Source organism: Phymastichus coffea, unplaced genomic scaffold (genome assembly GCF_024137745.1).
Source record: "Phymastichus coffea isolate CEN01 unplaced genomic scaffold, Cenicafe_Pcof_1.1 PCOF00046, whole genome shotgun sequence".
NCBI lineage: Eukaryota > Metazoa > Arthropoda > Insecta > Hymenoptera > Eulophidae > Phymastichus > Phymastichus coffea.
Genome location: NW_026706857.1, coordinates 905636 through 931909, shown reverse-complemented (window position 1 = coordinate 931909; position 26274 = coordinate 905636). Strand labels below are relative to the sequence as shown.

Genomic DNA, 26274 nt, shown 5'->3' with positions numbered 1-26274 from the left:
CGAGCGCGGAACTCTCATTTTTCTCTTTTTCCCCAAGAACGTCCGGCTCATCTCTTTCTCGTCGCTGCTACGGGAGAAAAGAAAAAAAATTTTCCTCCCATTCGATCCGAGGGGGTAGAGAGACAGTGACTGCTTTGTTCGCGAATTTAATTAAGGGAGGGGAAGGAATTTTTTTTTCAGTCGCTCACTCGCTTTTGTTCTCTCTTTCCCTCTTTCTCCGCTCGGTTTTTTGTTTCTTTTTTTCCTTTTGGTTTGATAAACGAGCCGCACAGTTCTCCCTCGCACGTCGGTTGCATAAATAATTCAAAGGTTATTAAAATAATGTGCGTCGTCACGTCGCCGTGTTTACGTTTAATAGTACAAGCGAGCCGAGGCTACTTCTTAATCACGCGACGTGCTGCTGCTGGAAGTATCAAAGGAATCCCTTTGCAGTCAGCATGATGAATCTCCTCTAAGAGAGAAGAGAAGGGGACGCGCGAGTTGTCTAAAAATAATTCGCTTCAACGCTCGTGTGCGCGTGTGAAAGGAAGCGTGTACGCGCTACGTATATTTATCTAGGACTTTCTCCCTCGATATAACTTGGAAAAACGAGCGATTGATCCGCGTTCGAGTGGTGTGCCTTTGAACTTGCGTGGGTTCTCCGGAGCAGCAAGGTACTTCATCTCCTCGCACAAGCTGCTGCCGTACACTTTCAAAGTCAATCCCCTCCCCCCGCTCCTATCTACCCACGTGCGGAAAATGCCTCGTTGAAACATCACACGCGATCCGAGTGCGTTCTTGTTTTATACAATAAGCTTTCATAATGTCGGTGAATGGTTTGCCTATGTATTTAATTGCGTGGGAATTACGATAAACTATTTGACGCCCTGTGTAGTTTTGAGTATTCAAGATGTTGAATTAATCCTCGAGTTAAATGCAATTGCAGCTTGTAAACCGTATATTTGCATCTTCATTGAGGTTCAGTCGTCGGGTCAATTGAATCAAGTGGCGATCGATGTTGGCGCACGCTCGCGACTATTCACATCCTTCACACGAGGCGAACATCCTCGTATTACTCATTGTCGATTGCATCGCGCTGGCATCTGCAGAGAAATACAATGCGCGCGCTGCTCGTCAAGACGAACGTTATAGGAATTTATAGTGCGGCAGCGATAGGGCATGGCTAATCGGCGGCTCCGTTTATAGCGGTAATTGGACCGCGCCTTATTAGTGGCTGCGCATGTGTATGCATCCGGCTCGCGCGCAAGTCCTCGCGCCGCGTATCCTGCGGCACTCGAGAGAAAGAGCCCGTATAATAAGACGCAAGCGTAGAGCGAAAGAGAAGAGTAATAAATCTCAAAGCGGCATACTCCGGGCAACATTTGATCCTCGCGCAACTTGACGCCGCGTGCGAGCGTTAATTTATTGTCCCGCGCGTTTCAAGTCACCTTGGTCGTCTGCGTCGCGAAGACACCTATCAGGGCGGTGTATTTCTGCCCCAGACGTTTCGCTCGTTTACCTCGAATAAACAAAGTTTATTTATAATCTCTCTCTCTCTCTCTCTCGCTCGCAATTATTTGTCTCGTATCTGCCGAAAATGCGGATACTACGAGCGCACGCGCGTCTCTAGCTAAAACAGCGCGCGTGGAATCTCGGAGCGGCGACTACTCCGGCGGGTGCTCACTCGCGAGTTAAATTTAAGTCGGAGCGCGGATTCTCCGAGTGGAGAAGGGCCGAGAAGAACTTTTTCGACGGTTAATCTTTATTATCCCATGCTCCATCCCGTTCATTGTTAACGAGATGTCGAACGTGTCTTGGCACGGGCGCGCCCGCAAGAAAAATGCCCAGCACTTAGGATGCGCCGTTAAGATGATACCACTTTGGATCCGCTGACTCATCGCTTGGTTTTTTTTTAATCGGTGCGGCTTAAACATTAGTTTCGCTGCCGTTGGCCCTTATCGACGAAATTCATGACTTCGCAAAGAGAAAGTTCGTTACGCGTGCGAAATCACTCTCGCGGCGACCTCTCTCGTTAAGCCCCGTTCGCGTCGCCGATAATAATGACGCATGCGACGACGCGTGACGCGTTCGGGCCGGTGCACTAGCGCGTCGACGTCCACGTGTACGCGGGTCACGATGTGCGGTCATTCGCATTGGATTTTCGTCCTACTGAGCTAGCTTGGAGATTCGCTGCTGCTCCGAGCTGACCGAACGATTTACGAGCGGCATTACCTTTGCAGGGCTCTTTGTAGTAGAAAGCCTTGTGTAAATAGGCTTCGGCTTCGGATCTTTGCTTCGCCGGGAGGGGGGGATTAGTGCATGGATTTGGTCGCTTGATCGCAGACTATTTTTCACGCGATTTTCTCGCTAGGATGCGATAAGATAATTTAGTGACGATTTGTTATACTCGAGACTGAAGAGCCGAAATTGAGCGGTAGTTTCAAATGGTAAAAAACACGACTATTTCCAGTGTTTCCTTCTACTGCTCTCTACAGTCGATCATCCAACTCGTAACTCTTCTTTCTCTCTCTGTTTCTCTCTCATCACGAGTCCCTGTTTCACGCTACCACCACAGAGCGCATCGCTTTTTCATTGCTTACTTTTCAGAGGTTCTCTTTTCTCGCGTGCGGTACAACCTCTTCTTTCTGCCGCAGCTGGTGATTTACGTTCTCTCTTGCAGGTCGATTCGGATCCGTTTCTGACACGCACATCTCCGCTTGCACGTCTTGATTAAGCGACAATAAGCATGACTCTGCCTCTCTCGCGATAGCCAGCATTTTTTTCTTTCGACGTAAAAGCAATTCATTGCGAATTATTTATCGGAACTTACGCTATCGAGTCGGTTGTACAGAAACACATAATGGCAATTGTTACTCGTGTAATACGTTCAAATGGCAAGGCGTTTCGACGGCCATTTTGACTGGTCTTACGTGCCAATCGAACGAAAATTCGGAGATTTCATAAGGCGGCTCCGTTTAGAAAAACGATTGTCTCATGAAAAATGCAGGATTAAAATTTGCAAGTGCACGCATAATTAATGACGTCGAGCAGTAATATACTTCTTGGCTGCAGTCTTGTCTCGGAATGCAAACGCACGCGCATGCTGCTAATAAATACGTTACATTGATGTGCGTTTGACATTCAATTTTCCAGTGGTGAGCCAAGGGTAACGATAACGAGCGTACAGTTTACGCTATCGCCACAGCGATCTTTACCTTGTAGATAATATCTGTGCGCGTTTGAAAATTATCGCCGGACCTTCGAAAATAAGAGCGATTCCAGAATCGAAAATGTGTTGGGTTGTTGAGATTGGTATGCTGTTGATTCGAACGAGCGTCGGCCACGGGTTCTCATGCGCCCGCACTTTTTTTCGTGTTTCTTTCACTGCGCGCTCGCTTGCGCTCTCCTTTACAAGAGGGAGAAAGAAAAGAGAGGAGCCGCCATCCGTCTTCATCGGCCGACAGCGCGACGGGCGGCGTTTGCCTCCAATGCTCACCAACAGAGAACTTTTCTTATACTTCTTCGGGCGCCTTTTTTCCCCCCGGATCTTCTCGACGTCGAAGCTCAGCCCACTCTCTGCCGCTGCGCGTACCGCTTTTTTTCATGTTATACTTTCGGACCTCAGAAACTTCGCGCGAGTAGCGCGAAACTTTGTCTGCTTGTTTGTTTTTGTGCCGGCTCCACTTGCAACGCTGCTCTCTTAGAAAAATTGATTTGTCCAAGTTGGATTTCGGGAAAACTCGAACTCGAATGATCGCGAGTTGTTATCGGAGGCATACCAAAATATCGTAACGTTTTAGCATCTCGCCGTCCGCTCTTGAATCTAGAGATGCCGATTCTTCTACAACATAATTAAATTCACAATGACACGAGCATGAAGTATATTAATATTCACGATATTTATCGTTTTCCCTAAGGCAATTTCGCGATTCCAATAAAAATCTAACTCTAAAAATGAACTTGATCTTACGTATAGAAATAAAATTTTCATCCTCGCCGTAAAGCTCTTATTTTACTTGCCCGTTCTCTTCCGCGAGCAGATTAAAGTCTCTACTTCCACGACGCAATTAATATTCTGCACGGGAATGCCATGTAGCAACCGATCGTTCCACGCGACATACGTCTGCGTCGCATTACCCAACGCTAAACCTCCGAAAAATGGCGTATTCAGTCGCCCGGTGATAAGGATTATGCGGAGGCGAGGACGACAGCAGCACGAGCAAATAAAAAGTTTGACGCCGCGGGAACTTGGCTATGCAAATACGCGCGCGCGCGCGCGCGCGTGTCTCCGGGGGATAAGGAGAATTTCATTTCATTTCTTCGTCACACTTGTGGTTTCTTTTCTTTTCGATGCTTGCCCAACTGGCGAACGACGAAAGTACAAGAATGTTTTCGAAGACAGATCGTTTATTCTAAATGCTGAATATCTGCGCCTCTTATGTATTTTTTTTAAGTATCGATCGCGATAGAAGATTATACACTTTTAGAGGAATCCGAATGAAAAATCGCAACGACTTACAATGGCGGAATAAATTAATCATAGATTTCGAGATGGAATGAAAACTTTTGCCGCGATACCTTACAACTTCTTCTCAGAATATTCATGCCGACCGCGTAAATTCAGCAAAGATTTCGAGGATGTAGAGCAATATAACAAATGTGATCTCGTATAGGAACCGATGCCGACAACGATGGCGTCTGACAAAACTTAAAAATGCGAGAGAGAAACGTGTTTTGTTGCGGTATTCCCCAACTGGCGACTATGATATATAAAGTCCCTGTGATTAGAATGACGGTAAACAGCGGTAAATAATCGTTGGCGATACATGCTCCGGCATACGTTGTACCTGTACGCATACGTGGACACTTTCTGAAATCCCACGATCTTCATCGCTGCTCGTTTCTTCTTACTTTTTTTAAGGAGCGCTTGATAAAAGAGACGTCGTCGTAGGTCCGGTGTTTTTGTATATAGTCCCGAGCGAGAAATTTTTTAATGATACTTATATCTGGAAAGCTTTCTTCGTTAGAAGAGAGATACACTCAGAACGAGGGGAAAAGATCGAGTGGATAGTGTTAGTTTTATCCTTTTAGCAGATGAAGAAACAAATTTAGAAATGGTCTGTATCTTTTTTCTACAGTTAGACTTTCTTCTTTCTACAACAACCTCGATGACACGTTCTATGACATGTTTGTTAATGGTAATATGCCTTATTGATGGATATCCTTAATTCATACTTCTCCAGAGTAACAATTATTTACTCTCGATACATACATCCAATAGAAAGTAGTACGTTACTTATCAAAAGTATATTGGCAAAATAGTAAAATAACAATCTTGAAAATTGTAATCCTTTGATTTGTTCGAGTTGCAGATTGAATAACCTGTATTTGCTCAGTCAGCTGATTAATCGCTTGGCGATGCCGCATTGGTATGTTTATTACTAGGAACGTTGGTTTAAAAATATCAATATGCGTCTCATTGTAAAAAGAGTATAAGTACGAGGTGTGACAATAGCTTTGCCAATTATTTTTATCCAAGCCACATAAATCTCTTGGCGCACGTTTCTCTCTCTCTCTCTCTCTCTCTCAGTGCGATAATTATTCGCAGAGAAGTTTCCATTGACTCCCGAAGATTAACGAGCGATTCAACCATCAATCAGTTGGCAGCCGTTCTCGCGCACACTTTGTCCATTTAAATAATTATCGCAGTTAATTAATCGAGCGAGACATTAGTGAAAGCAAGTGAATAACGAATGATTTGTGCTGGTTGGTTGCAGAGAGGAAGCGAGGTCGTCAGACGTATACGCGATACCAAACCCTCGAGCTGGAGAAGGAGTTCCATTTCAACCGCTACCTGACCAGGCGACGCAGGATCGAGATCGCACATGCGCTCTGCTTGACCGAGCGCCAGATCAAGATCTGGTTCCAGAACCGCCGAATGAAGTGGAAGAAGGAGACGAAAACGAAGGGCGAGCCAAATAGCGGCGACGGTGATACCGACATCTCGCCACAGACGTCGCCGCAAGGTTGAGAACTCGAGAACTCGTCGTGGTCGTCGTCGTCGTCGTCGTCGCCTAATCATCGTTCTTTGAACTCCATCGCCACCAGTAGCTTTGAGCTTACATCAACAATGACGAGGCCAGAGCTGCAGCCGATCACTGAACGCATACACACACGAGAGAGCGAGGTTAGATGCGACCTCCTTTCCGAACACCTACCTCCTTATACCGATGATATCCCGCCCTCATTACTCAATTCCTCCTCATCCTCATATTCCTCCCAAATCGACCTCCAATAAGCCACCTACGCACGGATATTATGTGTAATTGTTTTTTTTTTCTTTTTTCATTGATGACGAAATATATGCTATATATAAATATTACCCATAAATGGCCCTTCTACGCAAAATGACGCTTAATCTTGTCGTAAAACACAAGCTGCTCGTACCAAATATTGTGAAAATAATAACAGGAAAAATAAGGAAGACGGACGATTTAGGGACAGAGATGAAAGTTCTCGGAAGAAAAGCGGAGACGAATGCCCACACGAAGATTTTTTTTGCGAGTGTGTGCGTGCGAATGCTTGTACTCGAAGTTTTCTTTTTGTGACACGGGACGATGGCAATTATTTTGGAACGGTCACAATACATGAATATAGATAGGACACACCGTTTAGTGTTTTTATTTTATTGTGTAATAGGGATGTTTGTTTTCTTATTTTATTTTTCATCTTTCCTCGAGCGAAAGAGAATCGAGTCTTAGTAACGTCGACGTGAAATGCGCTGATTTGATCATGGAAAACAAGTATTCTGAGCGAACTCGAGATAGGATACGTACGATCACGCCGCACTGTCCATTGGTCGGCACAGAGAAAGAATAAATGCAAAAATTGTGTCATGTCACTGCTGTTTGGTGCGTCGATGTGAACGGCTCGCGACCTTGATCTCGGTTCCATTGAGTCTGTAGAGAGGCGGTGAGAGAATGTACACATGCGTCGGTACACAACGAGCGTTGATTGACATTTCAACGACTCGCACAAGAGGACTTCTTTGTATTCAAATTCTCGGCTGAAATGACTTACTCCCGCAGTGATTTGTGCGTATTTCTTTTCTAAGAAATGCATATACAATGACATGTCGTTCGTGGCCAGCTACGCGCTTATCAAGCGTGCAAATGAAACGCATGAAAAATCATACAAATAGCACAATTGCTTTCGTATCTGCAGTAGTTTTGAGAACGACAGACAGACTCGAGAACAGGCGACAAATCGAGATGGAATATAACTCACGTAGAATGTTACACCAGCTATATTGCATACATCACTGATTCTATCAATTGTTCTCAACGAGGCAATTGCTCTGGCATCCGTACTCTCGCGGGACTGTAGGTCATTTCGAAGGGTATTATAAACATGCAGAGAAGTCCGTACGTGTCGCACTCTATAATATGACAAGTTTTTATATCGACGCACTTGCTTGCGATTCTCCGCGGTGTAAATAAACGAGATAAATCGACTGGTCGACAAGCACGATTGTTCTCTAGAACTATAGATTTTTTGTTTTATTAATTATTATTGATTTTTTTCACTTCTCCGTCAAGCAAACAAAAAAGGGAGAATCGAGAAAAAAAACACACAACCCCAACTGCTTCACGTGGAAACGTGGCTGAGTTACCAACGATATTATACGATCGTGCGCTTGTTTTGTTTCATTTTTTTTTTATTATTTTTTCCCAGGTAAGCGTGGTGCACGCGCGAGTGAATATTTCATTTTTTTTTTCGTCGTCCTTAATTCCTCTCTTGTCGGGATATTCGGAAGCACGCGGCACTCTCGTCGCGCGTGCAGGTGTAGGAGCAGGAACCGAATAGAGGCCGAATGTGCTGACAAAAGACGATATTGTGACTCACAATTTGTGTAAGCGTCAAAACGTATATACGTAAATACTTGGTGATCCTAAACTCAAAGAGAACATATAGGTATACGATAAATAATGCTATATAATAGTCAAACGAATGAAGAATCCGGTTTATTATTCCTGCAGCGTTTTAAAAAGTGCCGCGGAGCTTCTTGGATACTTGGTGGTAAAGTCGCGAATCGAGCAAATAAAATAGCTAAAAATAAAATCTAATCAATGCTAGCGTAGTAATGTAATAGACGGTTGTTTTCTATCCAAACATTGTGAAATCTCTTCTGTTCGTTCAGTACGTCGGAGGGACAAGGGTGATCGGAAACACGTGAAACTAAACACAAAAAAAGTAATGATTATATAGAAAACCCGGTCATCACCGATATGAAAACCGCACGCCGCGGCGAGTATTGCGCTGTGTTGGAAAATTAGCTCAACACTTAATAATAACAAAACAAAATCATGGAAAATCCTGCAGTAAACGACATACGTAATTGAAGATAATACAATTATTATTAATTATTGCATGTATATACTGGATTAGGAAAAAATGGCGATATTCGATTTTTAGACTCGAGGAATGAGATTTTTTTAGAATATATGCATGACATAAGTGTATTGTCCATGGCTTCAAGCAAAACATATATAAATTTGGAATGATATTATCAAACGAGAAACAAAAATTGTAATATTGTAATGCATCGAGGCATCGGTGAAACAAATCTGACGATTCGTTTTGTTTCCCTAAAGTCGCTGTACTAAAAAAACTCTTTATTTATAATACGTACAAAAAAGCATTCTTAAAGAAAGCTTACAAAAATCTTTTTTATCCGACATAATAATCTATGTATAGAGTGTTTCGTTTTATGTAAAAAATATATTGAATAAAGAATATATATACGGACTTGAAAAATATAATAATGAAACTCTTGTTTTTTTGAGAGATTTGTCTACATTCTTGGTCCTCGATGTACACCTGACCGATATACGTAACCAAAAGCGGTCGACCCCGCATAGCCTTCCCTTTTGTCGAAGAGATTTATTTTATTCTACTTTGATAAAGTAACGAATACTGTAATAAAAAAAGAAATTTACAAAAATAAATGATATATCAGGTGATTTCACGCGATTGAAAGGGTCACACGTCGATTTTTTTAAGGTGCATAAAGTCACCCTCACGGTTGATAAATCACCTGTGATGCACATTGCAAGCTATGAAAGACGGATATCGCACTTCACTAAGCACATTAAAGAGAAGAAGAGATTTGTTTTCAATTCACGCTTTGTGCCTCTCCGTAAAAATTTTTATGGATATTTCATATAAAGGAAAATGTTTTCTATTATATTTAATTTGATTCCTGTTTAATTTGAAAAAATTAAACGTGAGTAAACAAGGAAGTTTGCGCGCGCGCTCGTCGACGTTCGTCATGAGTACTAATTGTCCATTAATCAGTCAGCTAATCTATATAGGTCAGTTAATAACAGCGTCGAAATAACGTGCGGGGCGCGGCTGTACGAGACAAAGCTGATAGATTTATAGCCTTCTCGCGCTTTGTGTTTACAATTGTTGCAACACTGCATAGTGCTAATGTGCTCTGCATGCGCACTCCAGCTTGAGTTAGAATATCCGTGGAAAAAGTGCTCGACATCCCTCGTTATTTTCAACGGAGTAAAACAAGTTTGTTTAAGCTTTCGCAATTTTCGTCATACAATTTAATCAGTCACCTCGGTAAAGAATGTTTTGATAAGGCCAAGTTGGGACTTGCAAGTGGTGGTAGATGTAATACCTGACTCTTTTACAACAGGAGCAATTTCGAAAATTAACGGTGAGGCACTGCGCGGCTTGGAATTTAACAATCAATCTCTCTCTCTCTCTCTCTCTCTCTCTCTTTCTCTCTCTTTTTCTGCATTTTATACTTTAACGAAACGTGCAATTATCCGGTTTTCTCGACGTCACAGTATTAATTCGATGAAATCGTCAACTGACCATTAAGAGTACATCGACGTGCAACCCGTTATAAATTGCACTCCCTGGTACATAATACACATGCTCACACATGATATAAGTGAACAAGCTCAATGCTTATCAAGTATACGTGAAAGAACAAAAATTGCCAGGCGAAAAGTTTTGGAAGATAATTCAAAGTATGCGCGGGATAAAATTTTTGTATTTAACGAATCTTTAATGAAATATACTTATACTTTAGGTGCATATGCGCGATGTGGTGAAAAAAAGATATGTGTAGGCTTTATTATATAGGAGAATAAGTGCAAATTATATATTTTATCTCTATTCGTATCTCGAGAGAAAAAGGTTGGAAAGAAAAAAAATTCATGAATACGAGGCTACATAAGTAAAACTGAAAAAAGCACCGTGGATGTGTATGTAGAGTCCGTAAAAACAAAAAAAGAATAAAATACAAGTGAATGAAAGAGAGTGAGATGATGATGCATTACCGTATAAAAATACGTCATTGTAAGCTAGCCTATTTATGAAAAATGTAAGCTGTAACGTCTTTAAAAAAAAGTCTTGAAAGATCCATAACGGTTAAGTAAATTAGAGTAAGTGAATACATGGCGTTGTTATAAAAAAATAATAAATGATAATCGGTTTACAACGGGCGGGGGCGATGGTAACAACAATTAACACTTTTATTTGAAATTGTATCATCAACAAATAAAAAATTGTAAAATTTCCCATTGGTGTCGTATTTGTATTCGTAGTAGGCGTAAAAACAAATAAAGTCGTGTTCTACAAGAAATTATTAAGTCTAATTGCAATCGTTTTGCGAATTACATCAAGGCATGAAGAAAAAAAGTAAATTAAAGTGAAAAGAAAGGGCAATTAGGTTAAGTGAATGGGAGAGAGAAAATAAGGTGAATGTAAGATCCTGGAGTTTGCGGAGTTGTAAATAATGTATTGCTATATAATTATGTATACCGAGAATACCCGCAAAAGCCAAACAAAAGTCTTATAAAATACAGATGCATACCATATTGGGCCGTACAATGATATTACTTAGTTACTTAGTATTTATTGATACCATATCTTTTATGTGTTATACATTACGTCAAACGGGACACTATTTGTTTCCACCGAAAATGTCTAATAAATATTTTTCACAATTTGAACAATTGGAAAAAACTGTCGTACATCTCAGATTTATATTTATTTTTCCTATTAACATTATTTCCCTCGTTACTTTTCTACTGGATAAAATGTTGTAATAATCAATATGAGAGCCTCGTCCTCGCTCGCGCAAACTCCGAAGAGTTCCTGGCCCCCTGTCCTCGCGACAGGCGTCATTATGTAGTCACGTGTAGTTTATAGCTCGGTAATTTTCCCAATAATCTGATACAAATTTATTCGTTTATCTTTCCAGTATACAAAAGTAAAGAAGAAACAGTTTATTCTATCACCTAAGAAATATCCTAATGTTCATTTTGAGACCTTGATGAAATCACGTTGATCACGATGAGGATCCTCACTTACAATTTGCCGCTTAATTATGCGATCGGCTTCATTGTAAATTTGGGAAGTTATCAGGCAAGTTTGGATGAAAAAATGTGATTTTATCAATGGATTTTTAATGTCTGAAGACTGATAAGCCTGAAAATTCACGCAAAATTGTATTACAAAAAGACCTGGTGACAAATGTTGATTGAAATAAAAGTATTTATATGATACTCATTAAGGATAAATTTGATAGCAGAGAATGTCGAAGATACCAATAAAATATGTTATAAAAAAGAGCTCACTGACACTGCAAACAGGAACTATCTAACGTTGCGGCATCAGATCGTGCCATCAGCGATCACCTCTCCCTTGTATACGATACCGCGTAGGTAAAGTAGGTACCTGTCTAGTAGATTTAAAATACAAAAAATAACTGTAGTGCAGAGTTTATAATTATTCTACGGCTCTATTTATTATGCGACATATGTTGGATATCCAACAGTATAATCCAAAGAGAATGAATGGGTATGGTTGAAGAAGTACTTGTAGAATAGACGGATTCGTTGAACATGTATTGCATTAATCATCCATAGTCACGTTTTGAAAAAAAAACTCGAAAAATAAACTCATAATGTAAAAAAGACAATATATTCCGATTGCCGCAGCGTCAATTTATTTAGCTGATAATATCAATCTTACAAGCAGATTCAAAAGTTAACCTGAAAACATGATTATATTAATGGTTTTAAAGCACTCTATTGGGATATTGGAAAATCAGAAGCCTTTCGACATTTTCTACAATCAAATTTATATACGAGCATGATTTTGAGAAAACGCGAAGAAAAAATAACGAATAAAAATAAACTTCAGCAAGTATAATTTACCAAAAATTAATGGTTAGGAATATAGAAGCTCAAAAGCAAAATGATGAAGAGGTATAAATAAAATTACATGAACTATGTGTATAAATATTGCAGATACGAAGGAGGTATATATTACGAAAATATAAATACAATTATTATTAATTATTATAATTATTACACATTTATAAGAACGTAATTAATTTTGTAGTGTCAAGCAGCATGTAAACTAAGTGTACACATCGTACAAAAGCAGAAAAAAAATAACGTAAAGATAAGAATATAGGACGACGAAAAACATACGACGATTGTCTGTATTTGATAATAGAAAGACGGTCAATCTCGCGCGATGTTTTATTATAAGACGCGTCAATGATCGTGAGGAGTACGATACGTTTACACGAAGAAAAAAGTGGGATTGATTAATGAAAAAAATAATGAGATGAAACAAATTCGTACATGAAAACTACGTACGTAATAGTAATACACCTATGACGGAAAACGATATGATTTATGTATTATGGGCGCCGGCGATGGCTATAATGATAAATATAGTATTACCTGCTATTGCGTCGACGAGTCTAAACCATATTGTATTATATATAAGAGTCTGTCCATATTAATAATAATGATATTAATTATAATAACTGTGTTTGAGAACGAGAAATAAAATGTGGTTGAATATGAAAATGAAACAAGTTACTGTCTCGTGTTGCCAATAATTATATCTCACACAAATGACCTCGTTAGTTGTTTTTCGTTGGCCGGTCTTTTTTTTTTATTTGCATCTGCGTAACGAACGAGAAAGTACGTAATCGTGGCATGTGTGTTTCCTCTCTGGCCAGAAAAGCATTCGAAATCTGTTCGGGATCTCGTCGCGCGGTGGCGTCGTCGGGGAATTCGGCTGGAGAGCCGGCGAGCTTGGAATTATCAGCGCGTGCTTGAGCTTCGTCAGGTGAGAGCCCTGGGGGGTCCAGATTCTCTTTTCCATCTCGCTCGCTCTCACGCGCCAAAAGGAACCATTGTATAATCCAAGATGGCCTCTCCGTCGAGAGGAGAGGATTATTATTGGCTAATACCGAGGCGAGAGGCTCCGCCTTGGCTCATGGCTCGTGACGGGATGATTTATCGGCTCTGCGCGCTCGTTCGCTCGCGGCCTATACTACTGCTACTACCTGCACCTCAAAACCCCTTCTCTTGCTCTCTGCGTCTCTGATTTTGACGGCTCTCGCTCGATGAACTTTCTCCCCCTCGATCTCCTTGTATATACTCGGCCACTAGCAGCGGCTCCACTCGCGCGGGATTTCGCATTGTTCGCGTGACGTTCGGACTCTGGCTGTACGCGGAAATGGATGAGGAATTACCCACTGCCATTGCTTCTTTCTCCCGTTGCGATCAATTCTTTATGTTATACTGTCTCTCGCAGACTTGTTCTGGACTCATTATATTTCATTTAGTTTTGGCAAACTTATAAATCATGCAATTCAGTATTTTTTCTTGCGCATAGTCATAACTCACATTAATTTGTCGCTGTCTTATTTCTTATGTATTTTCAATCCAAGTAGCGATCATTATTATTTTTCATTGGATACGATCAATCTTCAAATTTTCCAGAAAATGATATATTTATACTAGGCTTTTATGGTTAATCGATTTTATCTCAATTTCCGTATCCTTATTATCAGCTTTGCAATTAAGGCTTGGGTACATGTTTCTTCAAAAAAACATCAGGTGTATTGCCGTCATCGACCTCCTGGGGACGTATCATTAAATCGAGTGTTCATTACATCAGTAGCATATATCGTACTCTCTCTTATAAATACATTTTCAGACCGACGCATCGTCGAAAGCTGTGGTCGCATCGTCATCGGCATGCAAAAAACTCATCATCCCGATGATGGAAACATACACTCACACAGAGAAAGAGAGTGAGCCTACGTCTGATTATCCATCGGAACCCGCTCAACGCCTCATTACGTACACGGCCGATATTATCTTTATTAAGGGATACGACATTTTTTTTCCGTTTGCTCAGCCAAAACAGGTGTGTTATAAGGTATATGTATGTCCACAAGAGTACTGCAACGATCATTCAGGAGTCAGTCAACTGGAGGAAAGTTATAGAGGTTGCAAGCATGTTGGATTACAGAGGCGTTGATGACTTCCTGCCGATAGTAGCATACCATAGCCTTGACCTTGGATCTACATTACTGTAAGTGGAACAGTCACTTCCTTTAAAACTATTAATTATATATGTTATGCGATGCACAGTTTTATTATAACATTATGCATCTTCTTCTTTCTAATTTGAAAGTTATTCGTGTCTCAATGTTTTTCTTGATACGACGGCTTTGCATCCTTCCAATATTAAAATAGCCGAGTCCATTTTTTAATATTTCTTATATGCATGAATGAATTTCGCTGCAGCTAATGAATCACCCGAAACATAAGTCATCTAGAGAAAATAATGCAAAATAATTAAACCTCGGCGAGAAGAAATGTATGCAAAGCTCGCGAAAAATTTAAACGACTGAAAGTTATATATTATATGATATGCATCGCGTGCCCGTATAAGCTATTTTCTTGTCGATAAATCATTGTATATTCACCTCTCTTTTGACACTCAAAAGGCGAGTTTCTTCTTCCCGTAATTTTCAATTAAAAAAGGGAGAAGTTCCCGTCAAATTAAAGCACAATAATATTAAACACAACCTATATAATGTGTCTAGCGAAAATAAATTATCCAAGCTGTTACCTGCATATAAATTATGTTTTAATTGCTTTGCTCTCTCTCTCCCTCTCATCACGTTCTCATTGTGGACATGTAATGGCGAAACAGTCATCACGGAGCATGATACGGAAGTTGATCGCCAATTAAACAACTTCATAGCGAAACGAACTGATAAATAAACATTTTCAATAAAGGCCGAATATGTCATGCAGCACTGATCCTTTCTCAGTATGACACAAGAGCTTATTCTCTCCCTCTCTCTCTCCTTTGTACTTTTGAAGGTTGCTAAGTCAATTCATCGGATGCTCTTTCGCTCCCTTTTGAGTTCACAGGTGCAGAAACGGCAGCTGGGTCACGCAGACACATATACCTTAAACTAAGGCGAACCCAACCGCGACGCCGCCACTGCTCTACATTTGTGCGAAGGAGGCGAAACTGAAGCCAAGGAACGTGACGTGCAGAGAAAGAGAGAGAGAGAGAGAGGACGACGGCCAAAATTTATGGGCGCTTTATCACTTTTCCGGCCTTGCCCCCCACCGACACTGGCGTCTCGCGAGATGAACGTTAGCAATACCACTTCAGCCTGCTTTTGATGCTTACATGGTGAGTTTTGACTTTAACTTTTGGCTTTGTTTAAGGATGCCATGAGCGGTTAGGATATTATGGCATATCTTATGCAATATGGAGGAGATCAAAAAGATTACTCGTTTTTTGGAAATTCTTGCAAATCAAGGACGCATAAAACCTTGTAATGACATATCAGTAGAATATCTGATTCATTTCTTATGCAAACAAATGACTCACTGTACATTTTCAACTTTTCTACAGCTTCGAAAATCTAAAGATATACGATACTTCGCATTAGATAACATCACTAAATGCGATCAAAGAAGAAAGAAATGCTGAAGGTACGAGTAATATAATCGTTTAGATGAATAAAAGAGCAGGGACAGAAAAAAATCGGGATAAAGCTTATTCGTGTTCTTCTCTTAGTCGTATTCCTCGGTCGAAGTCAATCCTTAGATTTATGAGACAAGTAAGTCTATAAGGTGGCTGCATGCTAGCTGCGACGACGACGATCTTTATATGTACGGGTCGCGTGACACGAAAATTATTCAAGGGCGTCCTCGTAGATGAAGTTAAAGAGAAAAGAAATAAGGGACTTTGCAATTTTCTTAACTGAATGATTAATAAAATCAGTCAGTCGTCCTTACATACAAGCCTCGAAACCACATAATCACTGTACGTACTTCGGAGCAGTCGAGGCTTTTCTCTCTCGTCGACTGTATGCATGAGCATCGTTATCCTTAATAGAGTGTTAACTGCCGGCGGAACGTTTCCAACCTCGGGAGATAGAGAGAGAGAGAGAGAGAGAGAGAGAGAGAGATCGAGTTTGGTTGTGCGTCCGAAATATACGTTCGCGGTGTGCGAGTGCACGCTCGCTGGCTTGCGCTGAGAGATATTCTTCGGCGATTGTAGTGGCGTCCCGCTGCTTTGCATGCTGGAAGGCATCAATATCCGTCCTGGCAATTCGTATAATACGCACCCAACGTATAATTGAATGACCACGCAGCACACACACCGTGCCTGCTATAAGGCCTCTTTCGTCGAGCAGGCGAATAAACCCTATACGCGCGCGCGTGTCTACGTGCAGCCCCCAGCCCCAGCGATTTATGGGCGCGGCTCGCGCTCTCGGTTCTGCGCAACGATATGCTGTGGCTTTCAATTCGGACAGTTTCTTTTTCTTTTTTTAGTTTTTTAAGCGATCATTGCTTTTTCATTTGACTCTGCTGGACTGCAGAGAAGTTTCTCAAGTCCGTAGTACAACCGGACATTGTTTTATGTGTGAAATGTCGAAATGTTTGGATTTACATGAGTTTGTATTTCATTTAAATAGAGAGATATGAAAAAAGTCATTATCAAAGCCTAAGCTGATAACGATGTATCCGCGAAGCTCGTCGCACTTGCAAAATAATAGTAGTATTTAAGCGTAGACGTATTTGCGGGGAAAGCTCGGCGTTAGTGGTGGCGTTGGATACATAACGTGCCGCACGGGACATAAATCAATAATATCGCAACCTTCCCCACCACTCCATACTTGGCCCTTTCGTCTCTCCCACTCCTCGCGTGTCCGCACATTGTCGGCCTATATCTATGTGCAGTATAACTGAAGCGACGCCGGCGTCTCGCTCTCGCAATCAATGCTCGCGTCTCACAAATTTTCTATGGACACGGCCAACGATATGAGTTATGCCACGTTTTAACTTCCACACAAGCTAATGCTCAACGTACGTAGCCTTTTCCTTCTTCCTCACCCCTCTCTCGTCTTCTCTCTGTTTTTTGCTCCGTTACGCACGACCAAACTTCTATTTTACTTTTTCCAACTTCCTTCTCCCTTAGCAGCCTTGGTCATTATTTTCGTATCGCTGCCACTCGCTGACTCAGCGTAATTGGTTTCACTCTTCTGTGTGCTTCTTTCTCTCTTCTTTTGTCTTTGCGCTAATTACGAAAAAATTAGCCCTGCACTTCTTAATCTAGTTCTGATTGTGCACTGCTATAAGAAAATATTCTTTTCTCTCGGAAAGTTGTTATTGCATATGCTAAAAAAATATGTTTCTTTCATTTTAATCGGGAAGCTGTTAGCAACATAATTAGACCTATAGAATTTTCATCATATACTTTTGGAAAATGGCGTTATGATAGTTATAGAATACTGGAAGTTTCAAAACTGCTTATTCATCATCCGTTTACAATGTTTTTTCTTATTGACAGATGGAATTTTCTTACGCTTTTATCTCAGATAATTTGGTGCTATTCAATTTTATGTACATTGCGATATTAAATTCAAGTGTAACATGTACATTGCTTTACATGTAGAACGGATATGTTTTTGTTATTTCTTGTTATTTTACTTATGAAATCGATTAAAAGAGAAAAAATACATACAATTTTCGTAAAATCTAATTTGTAGCAAAAGAGTTAATAATAGTTATATACTAAAATAATAAAATTTATGGATTGAGTAATACTCCACTAAAGTGTAATAAAACTGAAAATTTCCAAAGTTAAATTAGAATCTAAACCAATAAATCAAAAAGTAGAAGGTTGTTATATTAGGCAGCCTTATATTATAGCTTATGCAATTAACCCAGACGAATTTTGTGCGAGAGTACGATTCGCACACATACCCCCGGAAAAACAACATTTCATCCTTAGAAAAGGACGGGGGACTCACACACTCTACTTAGATGCAAAAGCTTGTTAGGCCGGATTCGAGTCTCTCTCACATAGGGGTGTACGTAATTAGTGAGATGCCGTATGTGTATGCTCATAAACGCGACGGGCACAGTGTGCTATCCCATGGGATGACGTTGGCAGCAGCCTTTTCCGTCTTTGTCTTGTAAGGGCGCTCGCTCGTGTGTCTCGTGGGGCCCCGAAATAATAAAAACTCGCTCTCGTGTCCACCGAGATATTTACGTCCGAGGTCTGCGGGAAAGGGACTCGGGAACTCGACTCGACTCTCGCGAATTGAAAAGCGACGCCACGGCAGAAGTCCAGCTTGAGAGATATAATTGGCCCCCGCAGGCAACACTTTTTATTTATTTTTTTTAATGCGATTTATTTTTCATCACGAACATGATTTCATTTTTACAAATGTGATTTCCATCGCTTTGTTTCAGATTGACAGCCAGAAGAAGATTGAGATATTTGAAGATTACCTCGTAATGTGTCACATTTTACCAAAGACCTTTTATCTTGGGCTACTATAGATACATGCACGTGAATTATTCATGCTCAAGAAGAATCATTTCCTGCACGAGCCTGTGAGTTCAGCAAGTGTTTATACAGATAGTGAAATGTATATAACTCGTTCAAAGGCTAAGCAGTCTAATAGTGCATGGATCCACTGATTGACGAGGACATTAGTTGTGATGACTCTGATTTTAGATAAATGCTGCAGTGATTGTGATTACAAACTAGATGATCTGAAATAATGTTGAAACGTATTTAAAATATATGTTACATTTTTATTGTTCATCTATAATATTGAAAAGTAATTGTGAAATACATACAAATATCCTAAACCCATTCTTCGTCACTCACAATAATATAATCTTTAATAATTTAACGTCAGAAGGAAATTTCAAATAGAAATATTTTACAAAATTTTGAAGTAAAAGCAATATTCATTACTTCACACTGGTGTAAGGTATGTACAAAATTTATAACAAATAAGTGAAGTGACATAAGAGAAAACAGACGTAAAATAAACAGCTTACTTGGCTAAAACATCAGAGCAATCTTGTGTACATTCCTGTGGCGACAATAGAAAACTCCCCTGACATGCTCGTATGCAACAACATAGAGAGTAGAGAGCAACGTGCTTGGCTATAACAAAGCAATTAGATCGGTATATACGTACGAGTACGGGGCATGTATATAGTACGCGCGAGCGCGAGTGAGAGAGAGAGAGAGAGAGAGAGAGAGAGAGAGAGCATCTGAAAAATCGCACGAGACGAGTCGCATGCTTCGCTTTCGAAAGCTGCTGCTGCTGACGCCGGCCATCAGTTGAGTGAGACAGCCAGATAGGACCCAACTTGTGTTGGAGTGAGACACCAGTAGGTTCGCTTGGTATGATGGTCACCGCAAACGCGAGGTGGTAGGCAGTGCGTTACAGCTCGGAGCTCCACCCCGACACTTAGTCAACGTCGAGGGCCTAGCCGATCACAACACTCGGGTCCGCCTCCGACGTTCTCCCATTCGCTGGCCCATATCTCATCGGGACCATCGTGTACCCGCCTGCCCCCTACTGCTCGGCGGCTAGGAGGTGGGAGTGCATGAGACTGTTGCGCGGCCATGTATCGAGCGAAAATCGTAGAGAGGTGCTGCTGTTCACGGTTGAAATTCGAACTACTCGGAGCGGATCGATGCTCTTTTTATTTCTCTCAAAAACTTATTTACAATTTGATAATACTTTTTTCAGTTTGCTTTTGAAAATGGCATTCAGTCGTAGTAATGAAACACAGTTGCAGCGAAAAGTCGTCACAAAAAATGTGCGTGAAACGTGTAGCCGCCCGAATTTTCTATTTTTTTCTTATTTTAACAGAACAATTATCTATAAATGCGACCAGAACAATGAACCTAGTGCCGTAAAACGCCGGAAACAATCATCTCGGTCACTGGTTTGTTTATCACGAGGTGAGTCTCGTAATGGCTGTTTAAATGCTTCTACGTTAACTTAATCCGATTCAGAATAAAAAAAAACCGCGAGAAAAATGCGGCAAAGAAAAAACAAGTCTAACAAAAAATATGACATTGTAATTCACTTATGTGCACTATTCTTTTCTATTTCTCATTCTTTGTCGCACAAAGTAGAAATACATGCATCATTTCCAATGTCGCGTTTGCCGCAAATTAAAATTCATAAGTTTGCATTCGGATTATAGAGAATTTATTTTTCTTACTTCTACGTTTACTGATGATTTCAAAGAACTTTATAAATATGCCATGAATCAAATAGGTTATTGTAAATATTGTTCTTGATTGGTGCGGTCAATTAAAAATCAAAAACCAATATCTTATCACAAAAAAAACAATTGTTTTTCGAAGTAGATCGTATGGCGCTTAGAAAGTTGAAACTAACAAAGACGGAAACAGCTCTTTTTAGGACCCGACGGCACTCACAGAAAGGTCATAAGTTACTATAGTTTCATTTGAAAATCTGGCCTCTCAAATAGATAACACGTGTGGCTTTTGTGTGGCGACACAAAAGAAGTTGATGCAAATTTCGAGCATTTAGTGACTTGAGGCAGACGCGCTGTGGGATATGCCGTAAACTAATGCCTTGGAGAAAGCTGCTGCAGAGGAAATTGGAGAAATGTGAAGCCCTTAGCGTTGTCAGTTTACAAAAACCACTCGGTCTTTGGCACGTGGTCTGAACGTTTCCCTATCGAGAAATGCTTTCTCCAAAAATTGACGCTTCCTTTTGTCTTTCATGCTTTTAAAAATTTTGAGAGTCCTGTGGATGACCTTTCATACTTTCATATCTTATTCTTCGATTATTAGATTATTCCTTTCATCTGAAGAATTAAAACGAGAGGCTCAATTTGTTTTTATTTCAAAAGCGGCGAAGTTGATGAACACGTTTCTATTAAATTAGTAACTACTCAGCGAAAAACAATCAGCATTTTTCACGAATGTCAAAGAAACAATTTGGAGCAAAAGATTAGTCGTTAAGTTCGATGCTTTGCAGTGTGATTGATTATTCCTTAATGATCTTTGAGGTATGTATGTCGCAAGAACGTCTTAATTTAGCTCTAAAATAAAAAGCTTAATGATAAGTATTGGATAAAAATTAATTACTAAATATTTTATACCATACCTACTACGTCTAATTACTTCGCGGAAGAAAGAAAGTAGTAATTTATTACTAGCCGGATTTCATTCTTTTAATGGAACTATTTATAGTTAGTAGACTAGTTGAATTTATCTACCTATGAATATTATTTCATTGATTTTAGGAATTGTAGCACAATATTTTTATTGAATATAAAAAATCGGTTGAAAAGGCATATTCACAATAAGATATAAATTTCCAATTAAAAGCTATACAAAAATTGATAGGCGTAATGTAAAGACAAAAGTAACAGTGATTTTCGCCAATAAAATAAAAATCATAGCAGCAATAACAAGGTAGTGGAAGCGCTTAATCATGGCGTAAGAGTCTTGAAAGCATTGCCGACGGCAGGCGAATTCCAACATTACGACACTCGCTTCTGCAAAGTGTGTTGCGATTTACAAAATTGCATTTTGATCGCACCAAATTTACGACTCGTCATAAATTTCTGCGCGCATATCGATCAGCTTACAGGTAGTGATATATACATTTCAAACGCGTACGCAAGCTAAATTCATTGTCACCTTTGGATATTTAGTACAATACTGGCAGTTGAGCTTTTCTTACATTTCTTTCAACATACATTGTTTTCATGGACATTAAGCAACGTTACATTTTTCTCTTACTTAAAACCTGCGCACACGTTATCATTATGAGGTCGTTGATGCAAGTAAGAGTGACTTACTTAATGATCTTAATGGAATTTCAGGAAATTCAAAAGTATTGCAAAATTATTTACTATAGGCGAATAAAAAAATTTCATTCCACATAAGTTGAAGTAGAAGCTCATTTTTTTCCTCTCTCGCTCGGGCACCTGCTGTAGAATAAGTGGGCTGCCACTTATTTTTATCACTTTATGCTTCTATAATGCACGTAATTAATCTACACCACTTGGAGCTCCTTATAACGCTTTTGCATCGCGTTAGAAAATCATGCGCGCAAATTTGACATCTTAATTAAAAGCATAAAAGAGAAAGAATGAAAAGAGGAATTTTAAAAGTGACGTCGATAAGAATCTTACGCTTTTTTTCGCGCTGCAGCCGCGACGGAAGAGTTTTATATGCACATTGGCTCGGAATCGCGCGCGAGCGGACGTAAACTGAACGGCGAATTAAAGAGATTATACACGCGCAGCTGTACACGACGCTAATAACACGAAGATTTACAAGAAAAGGGCGAAAGAGCTTGCGCGCCGGAGAGATAATGCAATTAAAGGGGCAACATCGACATGCTTTTCCCGTGCGTGTGCATAATGCGTTCCCTTTCTCTCGCTAATGAACGGCTTATGAATCTGGACTGGCAGTCAGATGCGTAAGAAGATAACATAATTCGAGCTGCACGGCACTGCGCTCCTTTCTGTCGATCTGCGAATTTCAGCTATCTGTACAGCGTGCTGCTCGCGACTCTTTCCACGCGAATAGGAATTTCGCGATCGCGGCTCATTCAGCGCTTTTGCACTTGGCTTGCTATTACCATGGGATTATGTAATCTCTGCTCGACCTTCGAGGAAGCTCTCTTTTCGCTTTTTTTAGCTGCGCAGATGCACAATAAAGCGGCAAATCCTGGATAATTTTGTGGTTTTTTTCAGTGCGAATAATTAATGCCAAGTACATATCACACGACGAGCAAATTTAATTTAATTGCCTTAGAAGAAGATGCTTCCGATACCGAATCGCAGATAAATTATTAATAATGATAGGCAGCCTGGTCGCGACGGTACTAAGCGCTTATATTTATCTGTCTTCAGAATCCAATTAAACAAGATAAATCTTTGAGGCTACAAAATTTTGTAAAAAGCAGATAAATCAGTGTAAATTTTTCAACTAGCCAACAGCAATATATACGATCTGTTTCGCAGGAGAGTAAGTTAAATAAACAAAAAGTAATTGGAATTTCTGAAAAACGTACGGTCGTTCATGATTTTTCACTGTCTGGAGCAAAAACTTTCGTAACATGAATAAGGTTTTTCACAGTGTACAGTGCAACCAATCGCGCAGAGGCGTATACACAAACACATGCGCACAGAATCTACCTCTATTTCTTTTTATTTGGCTCCGTTTGGTCTGCAACAGTGCTCGCTCGCGCGGTGCAGTCTCATAAATCGCCGCGTGGACTTGACAATGTACTAATCGCTTGCGCTGGAATCGGCGGCGTTTGAATATTCGTTATAATACAGTTCCCTCTTGGTATAGGTGTTCCTCTCTCGGAGTGTTCTCTTTTTCTGTTGCTCGTACAGACCATAGCCAGCCATTAGTCAGCCTTCGGCAAGAAGAGTCCGCTGTCGTGTAGCTCGCATCCGACAGATTTTTCCTTGGAGCCAACACACTCGTAGAGTATTTAGTCGTTCGTTTCTTTACAATAGTCCTCCCACGCGCACATCTTTTATTTTCACGCAGAATTAGAAGGACGTCAAGCTCTGATGGAGAATTTTTAGTCACTGTATACTGAAACGCGGAAATATCTGGAACAGCAAACAAACATTTTTCATGTATTATACCTGTACGTTTCACTTTTTTCCTCCTGTACATACTCGAATTTTACAATTCTAATAACACATTTTCTCACATTTATAAGACAAGAATAATTTACAGTTTATTTAAAATGTCAATCAAAGTTAAAAGCTTTCATCATGGTTCGTGCCAGCAAGGCAACCTTTCGCGGCGAATAGATCGCCGTTGGTTGTTGTTTCTTTAAGAAAATTCCAAGTGGAAAGAAACATCAGCCAAAGCATTCTTCATATATATTCCTATACCGAAGTATTTATATACCGTATATACGTGGGGAGCTCGAGATTTGATTCGGAGCGACACGCGTTAGAGAGAGAGAAAGAGAGAGAGAACGCAGAGAAAGAAAAATACCACGCGCAACATGGGGGATAGCGAAGGCAAGCGCACACCCTGACGGCATAGAGAGGGAGATGGACGATCAATCAAGCTGGGCAACGCTGCCATGTTCCACGGACCTTATATCAGCTATGGCGCAGAGTAAACATTTTTTACTTTGCCACGTTATTAATATTAGTTGTGACCCTCCCCCCTTCAATCTACATTTTTCCCTCCCGTCTTTCTTTGCGTTTTTTTTCTACTGATTTTAGTAATTGCATTGTTAACTGTTAACATGTTATGGAATTCTTTTGATTTCAATTAGATGGGTTACGCGTTTTGAAGACTTAAAAAAGTTTGAATGACAACGTTCCTTTTTTTTTGCTGAAACCATAACTATCTTTGCTGGGAACAAAAAGAATAAAATATTGCTGTAGATTTACAAAAGATTTTCGTACTCTTATAAAGTTCATGGTGTGTTATCGCACCGGGGAAGAAATATTATTTTGAGTAATTGTCTATTGTGAATGCGATACGACTGCGCTGATGTATATGAAGCCTACATTGCATATGCTGCTGTTTATAAAAAATTTAATGCATGTATAGAATATAATAAGAAACTTGAAGAATTATTTTCGCAAAAATAAATGGTACATCATTTTATCACGTTTTAGAATAATTTCAAATTTTCATTCATTATTTAACAATCTTTCCCGTATATAATGATAGAAAATCGAACACCAATCTTTGTTAATTGAAAAACGCTAGTTCCAACACATATGATAAGGTGTCATTATTCTTTTCGATCCATCGTAAAGAGCACTAGTTGTAGCAGCAGTAAGTTATCAATTATTTTTAGGATATTGAAGAACTGAGCCACGAACGAGCTTCAAAATGCCAACGATATCGCTGGCATGAATTGGCGCCGCGGAAATAATACACGCACACACGAGAGGCAAATGTAAGGCAGCCCGGGCATTATGCAAACGACGTCAACAATTAGAGCATCGTGCACTTTATTCTCTCTCGCTTCTTCGTCGGTTAGTTGGTCTTTAATATAATTTGCGCGCCGACGCTGCATGCATATAAGTACTTCATCGGTGAAAGACTCTGCTGCATGCGATAAACACATTTAAGATGACAGAGCTTAAGACGCGCGTGAATTTGAATTCAGTACTGCTATGCGTTGTATCTTCGAAATTGAGGTACGCACAGGTGATTATTGGTCAAACTGATCGATTAAGCCATTCGTATCTTTCGTTATAGTTATGGGTTATTGGGCATACAGGAAAGTATGACGGCAAAGACTAATGAGTGTTTTTGTTTTAAATACGTATATATCGTTCGTGTCACGCTTGTTTATATCCGATGTGTTGATACCATCAAGTTTCATGTGTTTAATGTGTTCCGCTAATTTCAAACTATAAGACCAATTTTTGGTAATTAAAAAGTACAAGCGACGCTTACTTGTCAAAGAGTCAAAGATCATTTCAACGCGTCCCTTGAAAAATGTAAAAATAATATTATTGCGTTCATAAAGTCAATCGCCGAGAAAATTTGTCTCAATACGCGTGAGATTAAGGTAAAAAAGATTGATAGCGGTTGAAACAACTTGCAAACAAGTGCCTTCCTATTCAATTGATGGACTTTCGCAAACTGCAATGATCGCCGAAAATCTGCTAAAGCACACACCATCAGTGGCGAACAATAAAAGTAAAATCCAACACTTCATATATCCCCCCTCGATTCACTTATTTGCTTGTTCCTTTTTTCCCATCTTTCTTAGATGTATACAGCTCCCGAATCAAGCGATAATGGGCATCGTGATATTCTCAAGTTTCGCTCGGCTCTCTCTCTCTCTCTCTCTCTCCTGTGCTGTGATGGCGGCGTCCGAAACTTGCTCTTCGCCGCTCTCTTGGGGGAACGCGCGCGAGGCTTGCTGCCCGGCGGGTGGAGCGTCTTTGCCACGTAGACAGGATCCTCGCTGACGCGGATCCCTCTCTCGCTATTTATTTTCCAGGATTTCAGAGTCCAACGCCCATTAATCTCGCGACGTCCAGAAGCAGCAGCAGCCTGGCGTGTCTTCTCTATCCTTCCCTAGCTTAGCTCGTTCTCCACGCGTCG

General features: G+C 40.3%; 1 protein-coding gene and 1 long non-coding RNA gene across 3 annotated transcripts in view; both read left to right on the top strand.

The window, feature by feature from the left end:
• The window catches only part of LOC131664933 (homeotic protein antennapedia-like), a 281825-nt gene extending 268943 nt beyond the window's left edge, over nucleotides 1-12882 (top strand). For both annotated transcript variants that reach the window (XM_058936426.1, XM_058936425.1), the window contains exon 3: nucleotides 5757-12882. In XM_058936426.1, the coding sequence (XP_058792409.1) occupies nucleotides 5757-6010 (254 nt within the window). In that variant the 3' untranslated portion in view covers nucleotides 6011-12882. The remainder of the gene's footprint in view (nucleotides 1-5756) is intronic.
• A 1199-nt stretch (nucleotides 12883-14081) lies between these two features.
• On the top strand, nucleotides 14082-18846 carry LOC131664934 (uncharacterized). Its single transcript, XR_009301982.1, has 3 exons — nucleotides 14082-14412; nucleotides 15264-15534; nucleotides 18612-18846. It is a non-coding gene; the product is annotated as an uncharacterized LOC131664934 (long non-coding RNA).
• The last annotated feature ends 7428 nt before the right edge of the window (nucleotides 18847-26274 follow it).